This window comes from Drosophila takahashii, chromosome 3L (genome assembly GCF_030179915.1).
Source record: "Drosophila takahashii strain IR98-3 E-12201 chromosome 3L, DtakHiC1v2, whole genome shotgun sequence".
Taxonomy (NCBI): domain Eukaryota; kingdom Metazoa; phylum Arthropoda; class Insecta; order Diptera; family Drosophilidae; genus Drosophila; species Drosophila takahashii.
Window position 1 is genome coordinate 33367372 of NC_091680.1, and position 27040 is coordinate 33394411.

Sequence of the window (27040 nt, forward strand, 5' to 3'; positions counted from 1 at the left end):
CCCCCGAAATTCGCGTAAAAATTATCCTCGGTGGACCTCGATTTCTTAAGAATTTACGTGAAAAAGAACTTGGCGGTCGGCCATGGTGCTCTTGTAATTGAATTTTAAAGTTCCCGCTTTTGCTATAGAAACAAGTATGCTTTTCCAACGTTTGCTAGAAAAATCATAAATGTATGTATATATGTACAACTAGCAGGGTCGGTAGCCCGCAGCTTCGCCTGCGGAAACTAAAATTGAAAACTAAGCATACCTTTATATTTGGTTTTTATTTTACATATATAAAATTCATTTTTGTAGCCTATAAGCCGAGAAAAGATTTTATCATAACTTTTTTCCTTAATTTCCGTAAAAACAACTGTATATTGTCCTAAGCAAACTACTTAAGAAATATATAAAAACTTGCATAAAAAAATCCTAAAATTCTTATTGCTTGCGTAAGTTATCAGCTGCACAGAACAGAAAAAATAAATTAATTTTTCGACACAAATCCTTACATTAATTTTCTTCATAACATTAGTACTTTGTCCAAAACATATTGCTTAAATATAGAATTTAATACTGGGTTGAGCATGTAATTACATTCCAAATCGATTAGCGTGCAAATCTAAAAAATAAACTTGTTTACTTAAAAAAAGTAGAACAAAAAATTTCTAAAAGATAGATCTCTCTCGAAAAGATAGCTCTCGAACAACAAATAAAATAATTTTAAGATTTATGAAATTAGAGGGTATATTATTTATAGGTAACGAAAAGGTAAATAAAAACCAAATACTCTTGGCGAATTAGTTAACGGGGGCTTTTGGAAGGTATCCACAGTAGACAACTCTTATAAGGGAAAGCAATATTTATGCGAAGCAATGTTTTGCTTTATGTATTTGACTAATTTAAAAAACAGCAATAAGAAAAGCAATTCCATATTACTGCATTTTACAATTGACATTTTCCTTCAGTATTTTTGTTTCCATTAATTTTTCACCTTTATTAGAATTATATTAATAATAAGGATGGCAGGTGGAAGGGGATGCCGGGAATCAAATTGTTTAAACATTTGCATGTAGTTTTTTTGAATACTTTCAATGCTATTTGCATTTTAAAACATACAAATCTATAAGAAAATGTCTTCGATCTGTTGTAGAAATGTAAATGCCATTTTTTGTAAGCAAAAGGATATCAGTATTATCATTAATTTCAATTTAAGCGAATCTAACTTCCTTAGTCCGCTGCAATGCACCCACTCGCACATACATAGGGATTGTGTTTATAAAAAACTAATTTTGTGGCTTATATGTATTTTGTTCATGTGTGTGTGCAACGGAGCGAAATAATGTTTTTTACAAATCAACAATTTGTCAATATATCAACGTTTGAAAACTAATAAATAGTTTGCTGATCAGTTTTTTGGATTTTTGATCAATTCCTAACGCTACAGTATTTCTACTTTTATCTTAGCGCGCTAGTCACAATGGGTTTCAAACAGTTTGATTTACTTATTTACTAAAATTTATGTCATTTCTTATTATTAACATTATTTAATTATATGTAATATTACATTTATACTATTGTTCCTACTGTGTGTTTGCAAAGTGTTCCCTAACTTTTATGGTAAATCTATGTGCATTGCTTATTGATTTGATTTCATGCGGAAGTTGATTCCAAAGCCGAATAGTGTTAGTGTAGAAGTGCTTGTCAGAGCTAGCCAGAGTAGTTTTAATAGGAATTATATTTTTGGTGCGTTGGGAAGTAGATAGATTTATCATGTCATATATATAATCAGGTTGTTTCGTATAAACTATTTTGTGGAGGAGTGTCAAAGCTTTAAGTTTTATCCAATTCGTCAAACTTATATCAAAAATCCTATTTGAATAACACGTAACATGGTCATATCTCTTAACATTGAATACATAACGGGCAATACAATTAAACGCTACATTTAATTTGTGTTGGCTGGCTGCATCACATCTTCCGAAAATCTCAACTCCATAAAATAGGACGGATGTTAAGCACGCCTTGGCGACCATAAGCCGTATATTCATTGGGAGGAAGTGCTGCGATAAGGATAGATTCCTAAGCACACCGTAAGTTTTACCTACTGCTTTATTAACTTGGTCAGTCCATGATAGGGTATTGTTTAATGTGATGCCCAGGTTCTCCGCCTTAGCAACATACTCAATCTGTTTGCTCCCTATGGTAAGGTTGTTTAGATGCTCAGTATTAAGGTTTTTTTTATAAATAACAAGACATTTACATTTAGACGGATTTAAACTGAGACCATTTTTACATGCCCACTCACTAACATTTAATAACTCATCATTACAGACATTAACACAATCACTAATTTGACACAAAGGACGACTAACATACATTTGAACATCATCTGCATACATATGGACTTCACAGTTGGACAGTACATTCGGCAGATCATTTATGTAGATCGTGAACAACAGGGGCCCTAGGACAGAGCCCTGAGGGACACCCCGTTTAACGTGCATGTAGTTCGACCTAGTTTCGTTTGTAACGACTGCTTGCTTACGGCTACTCAAATAAGAGTTCATAAGGCTTAGTGCAGTGTTAGAAAAATTGTAAAGAACTTTTAACTTCGTCAAAAGGATTTTGTGATTCACGGTGTCAAATGCTTTGCTAAAGTCAAGAAGTGTCAGGAATGTTACGTCGTTTTTATCTAATTTTCGTCTGATGTCTTCTACAACTTTAATTAAAGTGGTTGTGCAGCTTCTATTTTGTCGAAAACCAGATTGCTTGCTATTTAGTAGATTATTAGTGGTAAAAAAGGTGTTTATTTGTTTTGTAATCAGTTGCTCAAACGTCTTTGACAAAAACGAAAGAATAGATATCGGCCTAAAATCACGGTTTGATTTGGGTATTGGAATAATCTTTCCTATTTTCCACTGCTCAGGGTACATACAAGTAGTAAATGCAAAATTAATTATATGGGCCGTTCTTTTACAAACCGAACAGATTTGGCCAAAAAAAAAATGTCACATTTTTGATTTGCCTGAAACTTTTTTTACACGTACTATTCGGAAAATAAGTAAACACGTGTATCAGGATTCGACCGAAAAAAAATTATTTTCCTAGTTAGAATTTTTTTAAGTGTGCCAAAAATTGTCAAATTTGAAAAAGTACCCTCTCATTGAAAATCTGTATCTCCGGTTATATGAATCCAATTAACTTCATGTCTTTTGCATTAATTCCTCTAAAACCTCTCCTTTCAAAATAAAATTTCTTAAAAAAATTTTTTTTTTAATTTCTTAAAAATAAAAACAAATTAAGATTTAAAAAAATTTTTTAACTATTGCCCCCACAAAAAAAAAATTTTTTTTTTTATTTTAATACTAGCGCCCTATTGTTAGTTACAATCGGTTTTTGTAAAGAGTTGGAGCCACTTTTAGTTTTTAAAATATCGAATTTGTTTTAGCAAGGCCTCGGCTTTTTTCTATGAAAAAACGTCGCAGCAAGTAGATCTACTCTCTCACTCTTATCGGATCCTAATGGAATTTATGTTTTCTCATTGTTTACTAGTCCTTTAACAATTGTTAATGATTAAAAGTTAAGTTTTAAGTTTTTTGACAATTTCTGAATGACAAAAAGTAAAAAGTCATTTTTTAATCAATTAAAAACTTACAACTATTTATTTAACCGTCTATTTAATAAACAATAATTTTAAATTTATTTTATTTATTATTTTTTTATATTATGTAATTTATTAAACATTTTAAAATGTGTAATGTGTATGTGTAATATGCCCCAAGAAAAAAATTAATTAAATTTTATAATTTTTTATTTTTATTAAATAAATTTTTTTAAAAACTTAAAAAAAAATATTTAAAAATGTTTAATAAATTACATAATATAAAAAAATAATAAATAAAATAAATTTAAAATTATTGTTTATTAAATAGACGGTTAAATAAATAGTTGTAAGTTTTTAATTGATTAAAAAATGACTTTTTACTTTTTGTCATTCAGAATTGTCAAAAAACTTAAAACTTAACTTTTAATCATTATCAATTGTTAAAGGACTAGTAAACAATGAGAAAACATAAATTCCATTAGGATCCGATAAGAGTGAGAGAGTAGATCTACTTGCTGCGACGTTTTTTCATAGAAAGAAGCCGAGGCCTTGCTAAAACAAATTCGATATTTTAAAAACTAAAAGTGGCTCCAACTTTTTACAAAAACCGATTGTAACTAACAATATGGCGCAAGTATTAAAATAAAAAAAAAAATTTTTTTTTGTGGGGGCAATAGTTAAAAAATTTTTTTAAATCTTAATTTGTTTTTATTTTTAAGAAATAAAAAAAAAATTTTTTTTAAGAAATTTTATTTTGAAAGGAGTGGTTTTAGAGGAATTAATGCAAAAGACATGAAGTCAATTGGATTCATATAACCGGAGATACAGATTTTCAATGAGAGGGTACTTTTTCAAATTTGACAATTTTTGGCACACTTAAAAAAATTCTAACTAGGAAAATTATTTTTTTTTGGTCTAATCCTGATACACGTGTTTACTTATTTTCCGAATAGTACGTGTAAAAAAAGTTTCAGGCAAATCAAAAATGTGAGCCAATAAAAGGTGTTCGGTTTGTAAAAGAACCGCCCATATGTGTAATATGCCCCAAGATGTGGGGCAGAAGTATTTTTATAAATTTAGGGCTCATATCGTCCAAGCCAACAGCATTTGATTTAGTTTTGAACATAGCTTCTAAGACATCACACTGACTAACACATGCAAAATCAAACATATTATTACAATTATTAGACAAAACTGGACAAACATAGGCACTAGAGTCAGCTTCAGGTACGTTAAGGTCAGTACATTTTTGAATTAGGTCAGTTACGTCAATATCGTCATTTTTTTCAGGTACTGCTTTGCCTATTCCGAGACTCTTAATGACTCACCATGTTTGTTGAGAGGATATTGCACTTTCAAATTTAGACGAATAGAACGTTCGTTTAGCATTCTTAATTAGAATATTTACTTCTTTTCTGCTATTCTTGTACTGCCTGAAAAAATGCTCCATTCTATATCGTTTCCACTTGTCATAATTATAGTTTCGCCTTTTTATTGCACTTTTTATGTAGGTATTAAACCATGAGTTGGCAGCCGGCTTTATAATTTTAGTCTTAATCGGAACGAACTTGTCATATAAATATTTTACATTTTCTTGGACTATATTAACCTGTTCATCAACCGAAGTCAACGTATAGATAACATTCCAATTGCACAGACAACATTCATTCGATAGTAAGTCATAATTAATGTCCCTAAAATTTCTATATTGAATTATATGGTTTGTATAGTCAAGTTTTAAATTGTATGTCAAAAAAATAAGGTCATGTCTTGAGAACGCAGGTACTGATAGTTGATCATATAACAAAATGTTATTTTTATTATTAACTAAGAATATGTCCAGAAGAGTATTGCAGGTTGTTGTAAAGTGTGTGGGTATGCTCAAGTTTACAAGATGTAATTCTAGCGATCCCATTTCAGCCGAGAAATGTCGTTCCACCAAAATATTGCTGTTTAAGTCCCCAGTTATTATAATGTTCATATATGTCGAAGAAAGATTATATAGCATGTCAATCATGTTCGAGTAGTCAGTATTTTTGTGTGGTCTATAGATGCAGCCGACAAGAGTTTTATTATTGTTTCGTATATTAGTAAGTTCAAGGAAAATATATTCAATCGGACTGTCCACTGGATGTTTAAGAACTTCTTTACATTTTAACCGCGTGCTGACAAATATAGCAACACCTCCTGCATGACTCATACGGTCAGAACGGTAAACATTAAAACCATCACAAACAATTAACGAATTATTTAAGTCTGGGACAAACCATGTTTCTGACACACAAATTATATCTATATTGGACTGGACAAACATATATCTAAATTCATCCATTTTGTTAACGAGACTCTGAGCATTTATATGACATATATGTAGACCTTGTTTTTGTTTTGTTAATATTCTGACCATTTCATAACTATTCGGCTTTGTAATATCTATATTGGCTTGCATATTAATATTGATTTTAAAATATAATGTTGAGTTTGCAGATGCACACGGATTTTTGAAGAGAGGGCTTTATAGAAACACACAGAAAGAGAGACAAAACAATTTATGAGATAATTCTTAAGAGTAAAATTTAAAAGAGAAATGATTACAACAGTTGCATTATTAGGAACGAAAAAGAGTCTTATCTGGTTGCTTATCTGGCTCCGCGGCGCTGCTTACATCTGCTAAGCTTTGCTCCGGATCATCTGTAGCGTTAGTTGTTGTTTGGCCTCTCTTCTGAACGTCGCAGCCGCGTGTAGTAGTCGAATTTTTTCGGATTGATTGTCCAACTTGACAATAATAATAGGGTCAACAATTGTGTTCGCCCTATTCGCTGGCTTGACCCTGAAGATGTCTCGCAACCTCGGTGCCGGTGTTACACCAATTGAAAAGGAGAGGGTGTTGAAGAGCGACAAAAGGCACGCCATGCGTGCCTTGGACAAAAGGCACGCCATGCAGACGGATGTCATGCGCAACAGTTGAAGTTGACTGGTCAGCAAGTTTTTTCTCCAGATTGCCGACGTGGACCCGCAGGCCCCGGACATCATCAGATTGTTTTTCCAACTGCTCAACGCGCTGGAGTAGACTCTGCATGTCCCGGTTCAGTCCCTCAATTCGGTCGTGAAGCATTTGAAGAATGCGCTGCTCCGACTCCCCAATTTTGGTAGATATAAAATCCGCCTGCTCCAGGAATCTCCTGGCATTAATCTCCTCCTGCTCCTCAAATCGTTTGTTGAGGATTTTGATGACCATTGAAGTGGCTGCTTCGCTGGTTGCAGTCACCTTGATGTCTCCAGATGAGTTTTCCCTGGTGCGCTTGGAAACTGGTGCCATTTTTGTTGGTTAGTGTACGAAAGTGGATGTTGTGCAAGTGTGTTGTTGTTGTTGTTGCAGGTGTTGTTGTTTATGTCTTGCGGCCTGGCTATGTAGAGTTTTTGATTATTGAGTGATTATTGCTGTCCTCCTGCAGTTGTTTGTGTCGGCTTGCAGAAAATGTTGTGTTGGTTTTAAATGTCTAGGAACGCAGATTTAAATAAAAAATTCCGGTTCACACCAAACTCTGGGTACTTCCCACAAAAACTTATTGGATTTTGGGTATTAAACTTTAAGGGCCGGTTTCTCGAGTCCCTGTCAAAGTCCCTGATAGCTATCTGTTCGAAAAACTTAAAGACCAGATAAACTGTTCGTAAAAACAAATCGGCTTTCTCGACTGCTTTAATTTATCTGAACGAGAAACAATTACAGAGTGCTGTTAACGCACAGAATTGTGCAAAGAAAAGCGTGCTTCGATTATTTCATCAGCTGTTTGGGTATATTTCAAGGGAAAAGTCAGCTGTGATTTCGTTTCTACTTCTTAGTTGGCTTTGGGAAATCAGCTGTCATTCTATCGAGCCGAAAACGCTTAACAGGGACTCCGAGTCCCTGTCAAAGTTAGCTCTCACATTTATGCTCGAGAAAGCCAAAATGCCTTAGCAGGGACTTTATCTGTTCGAGAATTGTTAGCCGGCACTCGAGAAACCGGCCCTAAGTAATTGTTGTATAAATGGATTTTTCTTGGAACTTGTTTTGGCGCACAACTAATCAACTCGATTATCGATTATCGAAAGAAAAAGGCGCAAAAGAAAAGATTTGCGATATAATCGATTTTTTAACCGCGCAGTTTAAACGTGTTATGAGTGTGGTAGTTTCGTTTTAAATGTGTTGGCTGTGGTGTGTTCATTTTCCCCTTGCGCGGTCACACTTAAAGTGCGACAGCAGGACATACATACAAATTAATATCTTCGGTGACTGGCCCGGCGGCGGTGCCGCTCCTGGACGGGCCAGTGATAGACGATGGCACCGGCGGGGTGCTTGTTGTAAGTAAGGGCACCGGCAGGGTGCTCGTCGTAGGCAGGGTTATGGCTGTCTGCTAGACAACTATGATCGCTGATGTGCTGGACGGAGAGTAACCACTGCGTGGCTGTCGTCCAAGTGGTTGGGAGCTGGCTGCTGGCAATATAATCGCGGATGCACTGGATGGGGGCAGCTGCTGTGTAACTCTCTTCCGAGTAGTTGGGGGTTGGCTGCTGGCAACTTTAATCGCTGATACACTGGATGGGGGCAGCCGCTGCGTAACTCTCTTCCGAGTAGTTGGGGGTTGGCTGCTGGGCAACTATGGCCACCGATGAGTCAACTGAAGATTATGGTGAGGGGATGACTGTCCCCCTATGCCCCTGGCCTTAAGCTCAGTGGACGAATGTAAATAAGTTTGACGGCGATGCCGGAGTAAAGTCAACGAGCAGCGTGCTCTTTATTTAAGACATGAAACAGTACTGAATACAAATTCTCAACTTAAAGCTAACAGAAGCTAACTCATAGCGGCCACGCAAAAGTGCTGTGTTTGCCGGCTATGCATGAGCATCCGGTCAAATGCTGTGTCAGCGATTTGGCCGGTGCATGTTATTCGGACAGCCGGTCATCGACTCTGTCCGGTTGACTTTAGTTAACTACTCCCCCCTCAAGATTGAGGCCGCCCTCGGCCGACCCTATTGTGGCAATCACCTCCCTTAGTTGGATCGCTGATCTTCTGGCCCTGGTGAGTCGCTGATAGGTGAGACCGACACAAATCAATGCGCAAAATATTGCTCCTGCGATTAGCGCTACCATGTGTGTTCGATTGGTATTAATTTCTTCTCCGAACTTCTGAATATATTCCAAATTACGTTCACTTAAACGATGAAGGTAGGGAAGACTCAGAGTGCTTCGACTGATGGTGATATTTAGAGATGGCGAATTGGCTACCCCTGCAGTCCTCTTCCGGACAGTGTCGTGATTTACGAACAGGGTTTCGTTAACGGTGGCGCGTTCATCGAAAGTGACAAGGTGCGTTTCATGTACCCAGACGCTGGTTCCGTAGTCCACCTGCACTTGGGCTGACCGGTCATTGATGATGATGATTCCCTCGTCGACGTAGGTGATTGGATGTAGATCACTTGGCTGGGACTCGCAGTGCGCTATTCCACCAGCATGTAGCTCTCTTGCGTACGAGCTCTCCGCCGTTAGTCGACAAAAGGTGACTCCTGGTGCCACCGAGCAGTTCTTAATCGAGTGGACTTCTCCGTTGCACTCGGCTATTATATTACCAACTAATCGTAACATCACATTATGGTGTGCTACGGGGAAAATTGTGATTTTCTTACATGCTAGTTTGACCTTAGGAAATTTAATGATGAAGTGTAAAATGTTATCGGATTGTAGAACTTTTACGGACGCAACAGACAAAATGTCCCTTATGGGAGTGTCGGTGGGCTCCTCAAGCCAAACATTCTCTAAGTCTGCGTGGTCTAATATATTTGGACTAACCATGTTAATTTTTGCAAGTGTGATCGCAAGTATTAAGTTCTGCAATTCCATCATGATCATCCTGTTCCGAGCAAGCAATGTCTCGTATAAATGACCAGTGTCAATTTGTGAATTTTTAGCTGATTTCAGGATTTGGTTGACTGTTGCGGTAAGCTTATTAATTTGATCTTGTACTCTATTGTTAATTTCCACCTGTCTATTGTTTGAGTTAATAAGTTGCAATTCAGTAAATTTGATCTTTTCTAAATCTTCTGCGTCTGGTGTTCCTGCCACGATCTTTAATGCTGACCCTAGAAAATCCAAACTTCTAGCCACCCTATGGTGTACGCCCAATGAGTCAAGTAGGTCTCGGAGATGAGCGGTATCCACGCTCAAAAGCTTTTTCATGTGCGATAGGGGAAACATTTCGCTCATGTTGTCCGTTCCCTCAACTACGCGCCTATATTCAGACAGATTTGCCGAGTGTCTTACGAACGCATACTCTTCCCAAACCAGGATGCGACCATCAATGATGGGAATGTATTTCGCCTGGGAATAGTCAGTTATGTGGGTCGACGCCGTAGTTAGAGACAAGATGAAGAGGACGATTTTGAACCTGTGAAATGAATTCGAAGCTATATTTTTGTTTATGACAAGGTTGCCCACCACCAACGGAAATTAGCTTAAACTTAAAAAATATGTTTTACCATCTATGCCTATAACTATTAAAAGTTGGGCCAATTGGCTACGAAAAGAATTAAAAATTTGTGCCAAGTGGCTAAACAGAAATAAAAGACATTGTTTTTTTTTCCGGTTGGTTAAATTATTTCAGGTTGTCTTTGTGGACCACCCTCCCCTTAATGAGGACCGTGGTCCCCATGTCCGCTTCCACAGTTTTATCCTCGCATAATGGTGAAAGCTTGTTGCCTAGCCTTTTGTTGGATTTTACCAGGACTTTGTCGCCAACCTTGAACACCCTATTTTGCCTAGAAGCATTTTCCCTTGTTCTCAGCTTGTCCTGGGCCTGTTTTATTTTATCCTGTATTTCGTACTGTGGATCACTTGACTGTGCTACAACTACGTCGGCTGGCCTCTTGTCGATGACCGAATGGATAGACTTGTTGTATTTAGCAGTGGCCAGCAAAATCAGTTCAACGGTGTCGCTGATGCCTTTGTCGATTTTAAGACATCTGGCCAGCTCTACCAGAGTGCTGTGGAAGCGTTCCACTTGTCCGTTCGAGACGCTGTGGAGGGGCGGTGCATTCGAAATGCTTACGCCGAAGTGATTTTCCAGCATGGCCAAAATGGTGTGCGAGTTCAATGATGGCTCATTGTCGCAATATATGACTCTAGCTTTGGGGAAGACGTTAAGTAGTTGTAACAGAGCCGGTTTAAGGTCCTCTATGGTTCTAGAGGGAATTGGCTGGACCATTGCAAACTTTGAAAATTTGTCAATGCATGTCAGAAAATATTTTTTATCTGTGGAGAAAATGTCTATGTGTAGCATTTTTCCCACCTGAGATGGAACTGGCGTTTCGCCGAGCTCGTGTTTCTTTGGATAACGGTCGTATTTTGCCTTAGCGCAGGTTTTACAGTTAGTGACGATTTCGTTTGCTAACTTGGTCATTTTTGGAAAGTAGTATTCTGAAAGTACTTGCTTAACATTTTCCTGCGCTGACCTGTGAGCTCTATTATGCTCGGCTGTGAGGATTTCCCGTCTTTCATCGACTGCAAAAATATCCGTAACACGGTTCTTGCAATGCCAGAACTTGGTGGCTGGGAATTGCCGGACCAATACATCCTGAATCATCGCCAGCGTGTGAAGATCGCAGTGAATGGCGTTTACACCTTTTGGGACAATCGCGTCTGCAAGCTCCTCAAGCAACGACTCCTTGCATGTGAAGTCAATGCTATGTCGTCTCTTGTTTCCGAAAAGAACAAAGCTGCGTTTAGAGGAAAAGCGCGCTTCCTCCAGAGTTATCTGGTTTTGAAAGCAGTTTAATGGCTTATCCGTAGTTTCAATGGTGTGCGTGAGTGACATTTCACTGTGAATAGTGGCCGCACACGAATAAGCTTCTTCCTGCTCCACAACGTTAAGTTGCTGTCTGGAGAGGGCATCTGCGACGAGGTTATCCTTGCCGGGCTTATAGAAGATTTTAGCGCCGGACTCGTCGATGCGAGCTTTCCACCGTTTGATTTTCGCATTTGGATTAGATTCTGCCACCGCGAAGGTCAATGGTTGATGATCAGTAAAGATGTTTATATCTTTGACTGCATATAAGTAGTGACGCAGCTTATCCAGTGCCCAAATTATGGCTAAGAGTTCACTCTCGTTTGTGGCGTAGTTAACTTCCCTATCTTTCAATGTCCTTGAGATCATTGTTATTGGGCGTCCCTCTTGGGACAATACTGCCCCAATGCCATAGGCCGAGGCATCTGTCGTTAGATCAAATGCCTTTTTGTAGTCGGGGTACCTTAGCATCACGTTGTCGGATGCCAAGATATTTCGTAGTTTCTGGAACGCTTGTTGTTGCGCCTTACAGAACTGAACCGGAATGTTTCGCGACCTGTGTCTACTAACTGTTCCGTTTTCCCCCTTCAAGATGTCCGATATAGGCCTTGCTATTGCTGCGAAGTCCTTAATAAAACATCGATAATAACTGGCTAAGCCTAGAAATGATCGTACCTCAAAAATATTTTTTTTGGGTTCCGGAAATTCTTTTATGGCCTTTACCTTTTCTGGGTCTGTTGTAGCACCGTTACAGGTGACTATAAACCCAAGGAAGCTCACACTTTTCTTAAAAAAGCTGGACTTTTCTCCCGATACTCTCATGTTCGCATCGTACAGGCTCTTAAGAACCCAATCCACGTGCCTAATGTGAGCGTTCTCATCCTCCGAAAAAATGATTACGTCGTCAACGTAAACATAGCAGAACTTGCCGATCTGCTCCCGTAGGATGTCGTCGATGGTCCTCTGAAAAATGCTGCCTGCATTTTTGAGGCCAAACGGAAGTCTGCGGAATTCATATTTCCCCCCATTCACCGAGAAGGCAGTCTTCTCACGGTCTTTTTCCGCGAGAGTAATTTGGTGGTAGCCGGACTTTAAGTCCAGCGTTGAGAAATACTTGGCTTTTCCCAAGTTTCCTAATATCATTGAAATGTTCGGCATGGGATAACGATCAGGTATTGTTCTTTCGTTTAGTTTGCGAAAGTCCAACACTAACCGCATTTTTTTGTTCCCATCCTCATCGATTCCCTTTTTATCCACAACCCATATTGGGTTATTATAGGGGGAGACCGATTTTTGGATTATGCCGTTTTTAAGCAGATCGTCAATCTCTTTGTTGACGAAATCCGCCGCCCCCATGGGGTAAGGGTACAATTTGGTGTAAATGGGCTCTTCATCGAGAGTCCTGATGGTAGCTATTACCGACGTATTATATGGCAGGGCTTCATTAGGGTCAGCGAAGGACTTTTTTCTGTCCTTTAGCATTTTCTGGAACGCTGCCTTTACTAAAGGAGGTGCCTCTGAGCAGTCCACCTTAGTAAAGTTGACGTCTGGGCAGGTGTGGAATGAAATCTGTTCCACCTCTGTGCCCCATTTAAGTTGACCCGACGCCAAGCATAGTGATACCCCTGCCTGTTTTAACAGGTCGAGGCCTATTATCCCGTCAAATGTTTCTAAATCCCGTAAAATAAAAAATGTGGCATTCGTGTTAAACAGTGCCACACAGCATTTCTCTGTGATTTTGGACTTGCCGTGAATGGAATGAACTGAGAATTTTGATTCTACCGGGCGAACGCCTTTCAACCCTTTATGTGGTCGGATGAAATTTTTGGACGCGCCCGTGTCAATGAGGAACTTCATGTTCACCCCCGCTACTCTGCGTCCGATGACGGGTAGCAGGGATTTTCCCCTAAAAAATTTATTGTGTCTGAGTCGTACTCGTAAATTGAGTCATCGTTTATTCCCGCAGCTGCGACAGAGGCAGCATCGGCATAGGATTTTACGACTTGTTCGTCGTTCTGAACGACATGATTAACCCTCTGTTGTTTCTTTGGGTTACCCGTGCGATCGGAAGTTGCGGGTCTTCTGTTCTGATAAGTAGGGACTTGAACAGGGTGGATTACCTTGGAGACAGATGGATCTACATCCATGGGCTCCTGCGTGTTTTGAAACTTGTTGTTGCGCGGCTCATTATGAACCTGTGCTTTAAACGTTTTGCTATAGTGCGGGTTTTTGCCGGCACTATTTTGTGGCTCCGCCTGTGCGGGTGTCTTGTCCTGTTGACGACTTTGAGTCTTTGGACTTGACTTTCGCTCCTCTTGGCTTCTTGCGAACGAAGTCGCGAACTGATATCTCTCGTGGTTTGATTCCACCTCTTGTGCCAGGGCTAGGGCCGATGGCATATCCTTCGGCTTTGCCGAGAAAAGCACGTCAGTGAGACTGCGTTTTAGGCCCGAAATAAAAACCCTTAGCGCGTCATCACGGAATTTTTCACATAGAATTTTCGCCATACTTTGTTCGTAGGACATGTTAACCTTGTTGGTTAATAAGGTCAGCTTTTTCTCAACCTCATCGTAGTATTGTAATAGGGTTAGGCTACCCTGCCTGAGGGTGCCTAGCTCTTGTTCGATGACGTGCATCGGTCTTTTGTCGCTGTAAGTAAATCAAGACGACTTACGATCGCGTCGAAATGTAACACAGTTCCAAATGAGGATAGTACTGCGTCGGCAGGTCCCCTAATTTTGCTTCTAATAATAATTACCGCCTGATAGTGGCGCGAACTACCATCATATCGTCTGAATATGTGATATGCGGCTGTGGCCGCCTGTCTCCAAGAAACATACGCTTCTTGTGCCCCCGCGAATTCGGGTAGGCATTTGACTGCGTCGAGGGGCTCGCTACACTGAACGTCATCCCTGATTTGTATGGCCGCGTATACCCTAATTTCTGGGGCCGGCGCCGGTGCTTGGGCTGCGGCGGGTGCCACGCGTAACTCTGCCACCTCGCTGGCCAGTGTATTGATAGTTAACCTTAGTTGTTCCTCCCTTTGTCGATTTAAGGCGGCCTGCTCTGTCAACGCGTTGTCAATGACCGCCTGCACAACCAGCCTAAGTTGCTCGGGATCCATCCCACTACCTGCTGGGGGGTCTATTCCCGCGTTTACCGGAGTTGAAGCCCGAAGGAATTCTTCGTTATCGGAATCTGAATCGCTCGGGTACTGGTCAGCGTTTCTATACTGACGAAATTGTGCACTCATGGGCTTAAATACCCTAACGATATGCGAATGTAAGCAATTAAACAAAAGAACAACAAAGACAAAAAGACGACGAGGAATGCGGGGTCATATTTCTTTAAGACGGCGAACGGGTGGTTCCGTTCACTAAATTCAAAGCTAGCGAATATAGTGCTAATAGTAATAATAAATTGATATGAATTATTTGGGATATAACGTAAATAAGAGCGATGCGTTGTATAACTCTTGTTGGGAAAAATTTATCTGCAATACCTAAATCGTCAACCAAATTCTGATTCCAAAATTCTGAGTCCGTTGTAACTCTTTTATTTATTATTTATTAAGGCATCGATTTTTCACATGGAGTTGCAGAATTAGTTTTTAAAAGTAAAAAGTTATTGTTCTTTTTAATTAAACAAATTAAAAATTTTTTTTTTTTAATTTAAAATAAGTTTTTTCCTTTTTTAGAAAAAATATATATATTTTTTTTTACTGTTTTATAACCTTCTGCAGCTTAGAAAATATTTAAATAAGGGGCTCACTTACATGTTTTTTTTCTGTGTGTGTGGCCCCACGTTTGGGCGCCAATTAATATCTTCGGTGACTGGCCCGGCGGCGGTGCCGCTCCTGGACGGGCCAGTGATAGACGAGGGCACCGGCGGGGTGCTTGTTGTAAGTAAGGGCACCGGCAGGGTGCTCGTCGTAGGCAGGGTTATGGCTGTCTGCTAGACAACTATGATCGCTGATGTGCTGGACGGAGAGTAACCACTGCGTGGCCGTCGTCCAAGTGGTTGGGAGCTGGCTGCTGGCAATATAATCGCGGATGCACTGGATGGGGGCAGCTGCTGTGTAACTCTCTTCCGAGTAGTTGGGGGTTGGCTGCTGGCAACTTTAATCGCTGATACACTGGATGGGGGCAGCCGCTGCGTAACTCTCTTCCGAGTAGTTGGGGGTTGGCTGCTGGGCAACTATGGCCACCGATGAGTCAACTGAAGATTATGGTGAGGGGATGACTGTCCCCCTATGCCCCTGGCCTTAAGCTCAGTGGACGAATGTAAATAAGTTAGACGGCGATGCCGGAGTAAAGTCAACGAGCAGCGTGCTCTTTATTTAAGACATGAAACAGTACTGAATACAAATTCTCAACTTAAAGCTAACAGAAGCTAACTCATAGCGGCCACGCAAAAGTGCTGTGTTTGCCGGCTATGCATGAGCATCCGGTCAAATGCTGTGTCAGCGATTTGGCCGGTGCATGTTATTCGGACAGCCGGTCATCGACTCTGTCCGGTTGACTTTAGTTAACTTACATGCGCCAGCACAACATACATACAAACATATGGGGAGGCCGTGACGTCACATCAGGTTAGCCAAATTTGAAAATATTGGGGACTTGGTTAAGGATGCTGAACCTCCAAAAAATTTAAATGCAGTTATTTGCGGGTATGCCATAAGTTTATGAACATCACATTTTTAAACCATTTTAACAACATTTATAACAGAGAAATGGCAAAAGAAAGAATTAAAAAAAAACAAATCGATTTTTGGGGCACTTTGGGGTTGTCTGCGCCTAAGTATTTCCGAATTAATTTGATTTTTCTAGATTTTTAGGTCAATCCGTTCTGGGTGGAATTTGCTACTGACCAAATTTTATCCTTACAATTCCATTAGTTCAGAGATTTATATCTCTTCACTCTGAGCGTGCTCGCACATGGTGCAAATGCATATATACATATAAATATATATTTATATATATAAATATACATATATATTTATGTTTATATATGTGTATATATTTTCCGATCAGAAATAATGATTATTTTGATGAAATATTCATTATTTTTGAGGAATATTCAAAAAAATCTTAAAAATACAAATCATGGTGAAAATGGATAGATTAACCAAAGAGGATTACTACGGTGCCTTTCTTTTTTATGCATACGTCGATCCTAAGTGCTTGATTTTTTGGTTCAAAAAATTGATCAATAATCATTATTTACGGTCCCTGGTAATTTTTTAATTGTAGTATTGTTATTTATGTAGTAGTAGTATTGTTATTATGTAACATTAAACTAATTAAAAAACAATATTTTTAAAACAATTTTTTATAAATAATTTGATTATAAAAATCTGAAGTGAAAACAAGAAAAAAAAAAATTTTTTTTTAAATCGATTGTTTTTTTAAACGTTGTGGGAGCCTCCGAAAGTTGCAGTTTTTAACGGTTCATAAATCTTAAACGACTAATATTTTTTAGTGTTGGTAATTTTTTTTGTTTGTTTTATCTCATACTTTATCGTTAATGAAAATGGTTCGAGTGCGTCTTCTAGTTATTTTTTGAAAATAGTAAACCGAAAAGTACGTAAAATTTTCCGACTTTGGTTTGAAGTATCTATATCATATAAAATTCCAAAAAATTTTACTTTTAGTTTGTTGGAAAGTTCAATCTTTTAAGAAAAAGACGGCATCCTTCTAACTGTCCTAGGAAAAAAATTTGGCCAAAAATTAACTTTCTGGCCCAGTGTGCTATGGAACAATCTTCCGCATGTCATTAAAATAATCAGAAGCGCGTCTTAATTCAAATTAAAAACAAGAGATCGCTATAGTCGCGTTGGTCTAATACCAGTAACTCGGCTAAAAGGAGTGCGAGGGAGATGGATATATACAATTTTTTTGATTGCGTTTTAAATGAATGTCTTCTTTTGATAGGTATAAATAGATACAACAAAATTGCATATATACTTCTCGGAAATCTTTAAAGGTGTGGGCGCCAGACACATTTAAAAATCGTTAGTAGGCGATTGTGGGCGTTAGAGGGGGCGTGGCTCTCGGCTGAAATAAACTTTCGATGTGTAGGAAGCCCAAGAATATGTGTGAAAAATCTCAGCCTTCTAGCTTTTGTAGTTTCCGAGATCTCAGTGTCCATACGGACGGACAGACCCTGATCAAGAATATATATACTGTTACATACTTTTGCGCGAACACAATATATGTTTTCAAATATGTTTTCAAATCGGACCACTTGTTAAAAAGTTATGTCCGATCATAGTTTTATATCTCCATCTCCCTCGCACTCCCTTTAGATGAGTAACGGGTAACTTATAGTCGGGGCACCCGACTATAGCGTTCTCTCTTGTTTTTTTTACTCAATCCGCTGAGACTAAAGCTAGGAACACACGATTCAAATAATTTGTAGCAAGTTGATTGCTGCGAATTGCTGCAAACAAATTTTACAAGTTCTTTGTCTGCAGCAAAACGGTTGCACTAGTGATTCACCGAATTCATTGTTATATAAATACAACAAATTAAGAATTGGCAGAACAATTATAAAAAGTTTCACCAAATTCATTGTTATTATAAAGGTATTCAATTGCGTTGCAAAAGTGTCAAATTTGTAAGTTTACCAGACGAGAATTGTGAACGCCCTATATTTTAAAATATTGACGCAAGGAATTGACGTTCAATAGAAAGCCATCTTTTAAATTTTTATATTGCATAAAGTATTCGTTTAATAATATAGAGCTGGAAATGAAAATAGGGATTTGTAATTTTCTGTCATCTATATCAATATTTGTCTTGATTAAAATAACGGTCAGTAGCAAATTCCACCCAGGACGGATTGACCTAAAAATCTAAAAAAAATCCAATTAATTCGGAAATAATTAAGCGCTGAATGTGACGTAGAGACTTAAACAAAAAACGACCCCAAAGTGCCCCAAAAATCGATTTGTTTTTTTTTAATTCTTCCTTTGCCATTTCTCTGTTATAAATGTTGTTAAAATGGTTTAAAAATGTGATGTTCATAATCTTATGGCATACCAGCATATAACTGCATTTAAATTTCTTGGAGATTCAGCATCCTTAACCAAGTCCCCAATATTTTAAAATTTGGCTAACATAATGTGACGTCACGCGTCCCCATATGTTTGTATGTATGTTCTGCTGGCGCATGTATGTATGTGCATATGTATGTCCTGCTGTCGTAATTTAAGTGTGACCGCGCAGGGGGAAAATGAAAATACCACAGCCAAAAAAATCGATTATATCGCAAATCCTAAGTAAACGTTAAATTTTAATATATCTGAAGACCTTACAGAAATCCCATTAAGCTGAATTTTACAGTCGAAATTTTCCTTAAAATTGCTTTTGTTTTTTAAAATGCAAAAGCCCGATAAGCAAACTATTTATTAGTTTTCAAATGTTGAGTTATCGACAAACTTTGGATTTGTATAAAACAAAAAAAAAAAAATGCTTTGCTCTGCTATGTACACACACACGCACAAAATAAATATATTCAAAAAATGCGCATTTTACACACACAGCCATTAGATACATATGTATATGCGTGTGTACGTTTGTGTGTGTGCATTGCAGCTGACTAAGGAATTGAAATTCGATCAAATTCAAATTCAAGACAATACTGATATCCTTTTGCTTAAAGAATAGTTCATTTACATTTCCACAACATACTTACATAAGACATTTTGTAACCGATTTTTGTGAACTAAAATTCAAATCGCATTGATAATATTAAAAGAACATTAAATATTCAAACCAATTGATTCTCTTGCTCTTTATTACACGTGCTCATATTGTTTAAACAAATTCAAATGTTTAAACAATTTGATTCACGGCTTCCCCGCCCACCGGCCTTCCCTATTATTAATATAATTCTAATCAAGGTAAAAAATTAATGTGAAAACAAAAATACTGAAACAAAATATCAATGGTAAAATGCAGTAATTTGGAATTGCCTTTCTTGATGTCTTTTCCTAAATTAGTCAAATACATAAAGCAAAATATTGCTCCGCATATTTATTTCCCTTATAATAGTTGTCTACTGTGGATACCTTCCAAAAACCCCCCGGTAGCAAATTCGCCAAGAGTATTTGGTTTGTAATAGTTTAAATAAATAGTTTAAAAATTGCACCTTTAAAAAACAAAAAATAGAAATAGAAAATGTAGAACGAGGTAGCAAGGCCAATATCAACAGGATTTGTTTTAAGGGACCGATGAAATAAAAATAAGCCTAAAATTATCCTATCTCTGGCATTCATTTTTTTAAAATAAGAATTGGAGACATTAATTTTTTTTTTTAATTTTTAACTGTCGAAGGATAAACATCCCATCACATTTTGAAGCGGTTGTAACATTTCAAGGCGAACTTAAATTATAAATATTCCCTCAAATTTTTTAAATCTTAATCAAAATTATTATATTGGTTGTTGGAGAGCTATGTAAAACTTTTAGCAATTTTTTTTAAGAATACAAGTTTTTTTCCAGAGTTAATCGCTAATCGATTTGGAATTGAATTACATACTTAACGCGGCGTGATAATCCATATTTTGGCAGTTTTTGGCTTTGTTTTCGATAAAGTACTGCTTTAAAAATTTATATTTTTGCACTCTTAATTCATACAAAAAAATGCATCAATTTATCTGGGTAAGAGCGGGACAGCAATAGTCAAAACTCTCAGAAATTGCAAAAGAGTTTAATATTTTTAACATGTAAATTTAATCAAACTCGTATCCTATCTATTTTTTTCTTAAAAAATTTTTTTTCAAATAATGTTCCTAGGCTTTAATGGCAATGGATTGGGAATTTAATTACATGCTCAACGCAGTATGACATTCTATATTTAAATAATATGTTTTGGACAAAATACTAATGTTTTGAATGAAATTAGTGTAAGGATTTGTGTCGAAAAAGGAATCTGTTTGTTTCTGTTTTGTCCATCTGTTAACTTATGCAAACAATCCATAATAATTTTAAAAAGATTTAAAAAAGACACATGTTTTTTTAAGTAGTTTTCAAAGGACAAAATATTTTTGTTTTTACGGATATCATGGGAAAAAGTTCTGATAAAATCTTTTCTCGGTTTATAGAATAAAAATTAGGAATTTTTAAAATAAGTACCAAAGATAAAGCAATGCTTAATTTTCAATTTTAATTTCCGCAGGCGAAGCTGCGGGCTACAGACCCTGCTAGTTAAAAATAAAAATAAAGGACGTAATGCTTAAATGGATTATAGGTAAAAGAGATATAAATTATTGGCGTAAATAAATTTAAACCATTATAGATGCTAGTCCGAGAGATCAAGTGGATGAAGAAATTGATGAAATAATGAAGACCCTTAGTTAAGATATGACTCTTATAGTCTAATCACACCATGTGTTGTAACCTATCGAGTGAGCCATTAACCCGATTACTCCAAAAAAGTGTTTCCACTGGTTTAGCTCCAAATATCGAGTAATGACATCTGGTGTTTGTTGTTTGTGTTGTTTATTTTACTAGGGATGGACCTTCAACGATATAAAATAAATACAAAATATATAGACCCTACCTCACTTTTGCCCACAAAAAGAACAGGGTTGTCATTAACCCCATAACTCTAACCTATTGTCAATAGGCTATTATTTAGTCGTTTCGCCAAGGAGACATTTTTCGGATTAAAAAATCCCAAGATTGGCGAGATAACATTCTGAGCTCTTTTAGTAATGAACGTTTTAAGCAAAGGTTATGGGTGTCCAAAGATCAGTTTTTAATGTTGTTGGATCTAATTAGAAACGACCAAATATTTCAATCGACTGGAACCAAAGTGCAATATCCTACAGACTTGCAACTAGCTACAGTTTTGTATCGATTCGGCTCATCATTCCGTATGAAAAATCTCTACAATATTTGGTGTCGGTGATGGTGGGACGTTAGCACTATTCACGGAACGAGTTTTTACTGCCATTTTGCGACTTTCAACTGTTTTCAACTGTTGGATCGCTACGTAAACGCCGCGACTAGCTCAGAGATATTGTGTGTTCGTCCCACCAAATTTGTATTGCGTAACTGCCCGTGACCCAAGAAAATGCAGTGATATCCGATTGGGACAAATTGGAATTGGTTTCTTCGTCAGCTGGCTGTTGCGGGTCGCCTGGTCGGCACTTGCCTTCCTCGGCTCAAGATTCACTCCGTGCTTTTCTCGGCGTCGTTGCTCTCGTATCCCTTTGTGCTACTTGTGGCGTCTCTCCAGTTCCACCCGGTTTTTTTTAGAGGTACAGAACTTTAAGTTGGCATCACTGCTCAAGATGGCGACCGATTTAACAGCTGTCAAGTGATTTATTCTCAGTTTGGTTTGGCAATTCATCATGAATAGACTCACGCCTGAACAAAGCTTGCAAATAGTGCAATTTAATTTCGAAAGTAATGGTTCAGTGCGGAATACGTATCGCGCACTACGTCCATTTTATCGTCGACAAAATCGTCCATCAGAGCAGTTAATTCGATTAACCATGGAACGTTTTCGCACCACGTTTACTCTTATTGATAACTCGCATCCCCAGAGACGCCGCACGGTGCGTACAGAAGAAGCTATTGCTACTGTAGAGCGTAGCATTGAGGAAGACCCGAAAGAGTCCATCCGCCATCGAGCCATGATTACTAACTTTTTCATTCCTGAATTGAACAGCCATGATGTCCAGGAGCTCTGGTTCCAACAAGACGGCGCAACATGTCACACAGCTCGTGCTACAATCGATTTATTGAAAGACACGTTTGGTGACCGCCTAATTTCACGTTTTGGACCTGTAAATTGTCCTCAAAGATCTTGTGATTTAACACCGCTAGACTACTTTCTGTGGGGCTATGTAAAGTCATTGGTCTATGGGGAAAAGCCACAAACGCTTGACCATTTGGAAAACAACATTCGCCGTGTTATTGCCGATATACGGCCGCAAATGTTGGGAAAAGTCATCGAAAATTGGACGTCCAGCTTGGACTCAGGATTCAGCCTTATCGTCAGTTCACCGTAACCTCGAAGCCTGGCCCAAACTCTTGATCCGCGCTCACCTTGCCGGTAGCTCATCCTTCTCTCGACTCTGCTCCTGTCCTGCACTCGTCTCCACTTCAATCCTTGTGTCCTGCAGATCTCACCGTTTCAGTCTCAGCCTTGGCCTAGCGTCTTGATTCTGGTATCTTGATCTGGGCGTTGAGCACTCGGTTTCCACGGTACTCTCACGGCCACGCACTCGATTAAATCCTAGCACTTGTATTCTTGATATCTGGTTCACTTGTTGCACTTGTACTTCCGCTCGCGTATCTTGGTAGTCTGTCCTGTAATCCGGCTGCCAGCGTCGCGTCTTCCGACCGACACGTCCCGTGCCTCCTTATAGGCTGCGGCGGGGTCCCGCTATTTCCCTTTCTGCACACGGCTCGCTAGGGTCCAACGTCCAAGTGTGTCCCGTTAGTTCCCTTTGAACACGGCACGCTTTGGGTCCAAGGTCCAAGATGTCCTGTTAATTCACGGTACATCCTCTTTGCGCCGGTTCAAAGTCCACGGCTTTACCGTTCGACCTCATTGCCCTTTAGCGGCGTGGATCCAAGGTCCAGCGCGGTACCGTTACTTTACTTCTTGCACTTAAGAATTCGCGGTCTCATTGTGTCTCATTGGTTAAGAAAAAAAAACTACAAAATTTTAGGATGGTCAATATTTGTTCCTCTTTCTCTAAAGAATTCGCGGTGTCGTTGTATTAAAGAATTCATGTCTTTAGGTAAATACAAATTGCACCATAACAACATAAGTACAAATTCCAACCGAATTTCAACAGATGAGATTTTGTGACGTCATCAGTAAGAGATATTTTGGACTTTTTGTGTTTCAGTCGCACCATAACAATTCTTTTTAGACTTTTATTATAAAATTCATGAATAAAAGTTATGGAAGACTTTTATTTTTTTAGTCAGAAAATAACTCTTATTCTCTGACATTTATTTTAAAAGTCTGAAATAACAGTTACTTCTTGACTTATAAATATAAGGTGGTGAATAACGATTAATCGATGACTTTTAAAGTAAAACTTATAACTGTTACGGTCCCTGCAAAATGTTGAACACGAAAGGGCATAGGTGAACAAGCCTGGGAAAAGTCAGCCAATCTTTGGATTTGTACCATTCTTATAAGCTTAAAGTTTCGAAAAAAATGGTTCAAGACTTTCCAAGTCTGACAACACCGCCAATTTTGTACAGTTTATGCGTCCTATAACCATCTACTTCATATAAAATATTCATAATTTTTCGAGTGGTGCAACAGTGTTAAACAAACAAAAAACTGAAGAATTTATTTCTAGAAGGATAGGAATAGAGTCAATAAAATATATTTGGCTTGTAAATAGTTAGTTTTAAGGCCAGAATTATTATCAACGAGTAAAGTTTTAAATATTATGGGTGAAAAAAGGTCAGAATTATAAAGTTTGTCATGTATTTGCTTGTAATTGATTTAATAGGGGCCCTCCATTGACAGAGATTTCATAAGATATCCTTTGAGCATGGATGACCAACAAATACTTTAATTATGTGATGTATTTGCTTGTAATTGATTTGGATGACCAACACATACTTTTATTATGTGATTCTAAAGAAATCGCGGTCCAAAGAGGATTATTTATTTTGCGATCCTTTCGGTGCCATGGTAAATTGAAAGCATTAGTATGCGGAGCATGCTAAACAAATTGTTAAGAAATTCGCGCAATAACAAGGGTACCAAAAGGATCGCAAATTAAATAATCCTCATTGGACCGCGATTTCTTTAGAATCACATAATCACTCGAAAAATTATGAATATTTTTTATGAAGTAGATGGTTATAGGACACACAAACTGCAAAAAATTGGCGGTGTTGTCAGACTTGCAAGATCTTGAACCAATTTTTTCAAAATTTTAATCGCAATTTTTGTTAGGTTATACGAATGGTAAAAACCCAACGATTGGCTGACATTCTTGAAGGATAACACAAAAATTATTGGCATCAAAAAAATTTTCTCAAGAACCACCGAAGGGAAGATACATTAGGTGATATGTTCTTAAGTTGCGGCAGATTACTCGTAAACCAACGGATCAAAATATTTGAAAATTGGAATTCTTATCCATTAAGTTCCTATCTACCAATCCCCATCTAAAATTTTGCAATATCGCCTGGGGCAGTTTTCCCAAGCTTGTTCACCTATGCCCTTTTCCGCCTGTCATTTTTTTAGAGAAATTTTCGTTTCGTTGTTTTTTTGATTGAAGTGAGCTCTATCTTCAACATTCGCTCCTTGTGTTCTAGTTCCATTTTAAGCTTTTTCATATCGTTGTCCAAGCGCTTTTCATCTAATTCCAGTTTCCGGTTTTCTAGTTCCGTGCTTCACAAACACTTCTCCCTTTCCAGAGCAAGCGTATCCTGCCTAGATTTCAATTTTTTGGAGTCCATTTCTTGAAGTTCCGCTATTGCAGTTTTTTTGTCTTCATTTAGATTTACCTTCGAAAGGCCCGAACCGAAGCGATATCTATATTAACTTTCTCTTCACGAATCTAAATATTGCTCCCCTCATAGTTTTGCGATTCGTGTACCACTACGTCCAGATCTTTTTCCAGAAAGATTTTTGCTGCGAAAGTATTTTAGATAGTTTAAAATAACTTTGAAAATATGAAATGATACCCTCAATAGTTGCCCCGGAATCTGCCTCCTCTATTCCTGTTGCTATTGACTTACAAAAGTCTGCCTTTCGCCAAGCCAACTTCAAAGTACGGACTTGAAAACGGAGACTGTTCCCAGTGGCGTCCATTTTTGTAGCCTCTTCTTGTAGTAAATCTGGGCCGTTGGTTATTATAGGCTTACATATTAGCTATACTTAAAACTCAGCTTGCAGAGTAAGCTCTTACGTCAACATTTTATTGCTCCAACATATAGTCAAGGACTTTATTAACTTCCTTCTCTAACCATCGCTTAGTTTCGACCTCCCTGGTACGCTTTCTAGAGGGAATATCGTCCATGGAAATTATTCTTCAATTATTTTGATTTATAGAAGACAATTTTTTTTTTTTGCATATAAAATTCAAATTTGTTTCTTAGCTGTCAAAGTCATTATCATGAATTCATTCTAAACTTTTCAGTTTTTTTTTAATATTTTAGTTTAAATTTCTACCCATTATGAGCCCCCTATTTTTACACAAGTGCAACAGATTTGTATACATAGGCTGGGCTATTGTTGGAACTGCTTACACTTTTACACTTCTCAAACGTTTGCAACGCAATTGAATACCTCAAATTAGGGTATGTTTCTTAGTTTTGATAATTGGACTACTGATACGTGCCAGAAGCAATGTATCAAGAAAAGGTAGAAAAAGATTCTTGATCATGTGCGTTCAGCTAAACTATCGTAAGAAATCCATCAGAGATCAGGTATCATGTTGTTCTGCTGTACGCGACCGTTGTTTTGAAAAGCTTAATTTGTTGTTCATTAAAGGTTTAATTTTTTTGAGACTACGATACAATGTTAAACCTGTGGACTGTTTTTAATTTTAAAGATCTCAAGAAGCCGCTAAATCGTATCCCTGGCTAAGAATAGTTAGTTTTACAAGCCTTACCTAACAGCCCAATGATATACCGCTGGAAGCAGACGAAAATATTTGTTTTTGCTTACAATGTCAAATATATGTATAAGTAAGTATAATTTTCAGTAAAATGCATTTGTATGTAAAAAACTGTGATATTGTTCTGTTAGTTCTGGACTCACCTCCTTGATCATCAAGGGCTACAAGTGTACGTATCCCTGCTTCCTTGCTCTGATGTGCAGCAAATTGAAATGTAAATAATTTTTAAAAGTGTATAAGTATAAATTTATGTGTTATTATTGTTTATATATGTAAGATTTACGAATTATGTAGGTTAAAAGCTAAATATGGGAATTCTCTGAAAAACCAGTCACCAACGAATTACCATTTTTCATTGCGTGTTGCAAAAATATAATAAAAACCTGATTGCCATTAAGGGTTACCATCGTGTTTCGAGCTGTATGAACTAGTCTAAAAGTTAGAGAGGTTCAAAAGTTCAATTTTGTAAATAACAAATTACAAAATGTTAAATTTCGCATAGTTTTGACAATAATTTTCTTATGGCGACAATAAAATATAGTCGTCCGATTATTGTTAAATTTAAAGGAGTTGTAACCCAGAGTAGAAGTGTTGACTTCTGTGGCCGATCAAGACAATAAGAACGCAAATTATTTTCAGCTTGACAATTGCAGTACGTGCATGCGACGTTCGGCATGCGGTTTATTATCTGTTTTTTAAAGGCTTAAATTAGAACACAAAATAATTTTTATGAGGAGACTACGTATTCAAAGATTTGAATTCATCTTGACTTAACTTAGAAGAAAAATTATAATAATAAAGGGACCAAGTCTCCGATCCGTATTGGCTCCACACGGTTGAACCACTTAGTGCGTCGGGTTAGAGTCTGCAAGTACTCCTGGATCCATCGTTTCCTAAATATATGCATTAACTGCTGCCGGATACGCCATTGCTTCTTCAGGCAAACGTTTTCGTCAACTACCGGTGTTTGTACATGGCCACCAGCAGCAGGATTGCCTGGCGTATTAAATACCC

General features: G+C 37.9%; 1 protein-coding gene across 2 annotated transcripts in view; it reads right to left on the bottom strand.

Annotated features, from left to right (window-relative positions):
- The window catches only part of Snap25 (Synaptosomal-associated protein 25kDa), a 510490-nt gene that overhangs the window by 327229 nt on the left and 156221 nt on the right, over positions 1–27040 (bottom strand). The window contains exon 4 of one of the 2 annotated variants that reach the window (XM_044392594.2): positions 26170–26218. The exons of the other annotated variant lie outside the window; for it this stretch is intronic. Coding sequence (XP_044248529.1) covers positions 26170–26218 — 49 coding nt within the window. The remainder of the gene's footprint in view (positions 1–26169; positions 26219–27040) is intronic. 2 annotated transcript variants of the gene reach the window in all.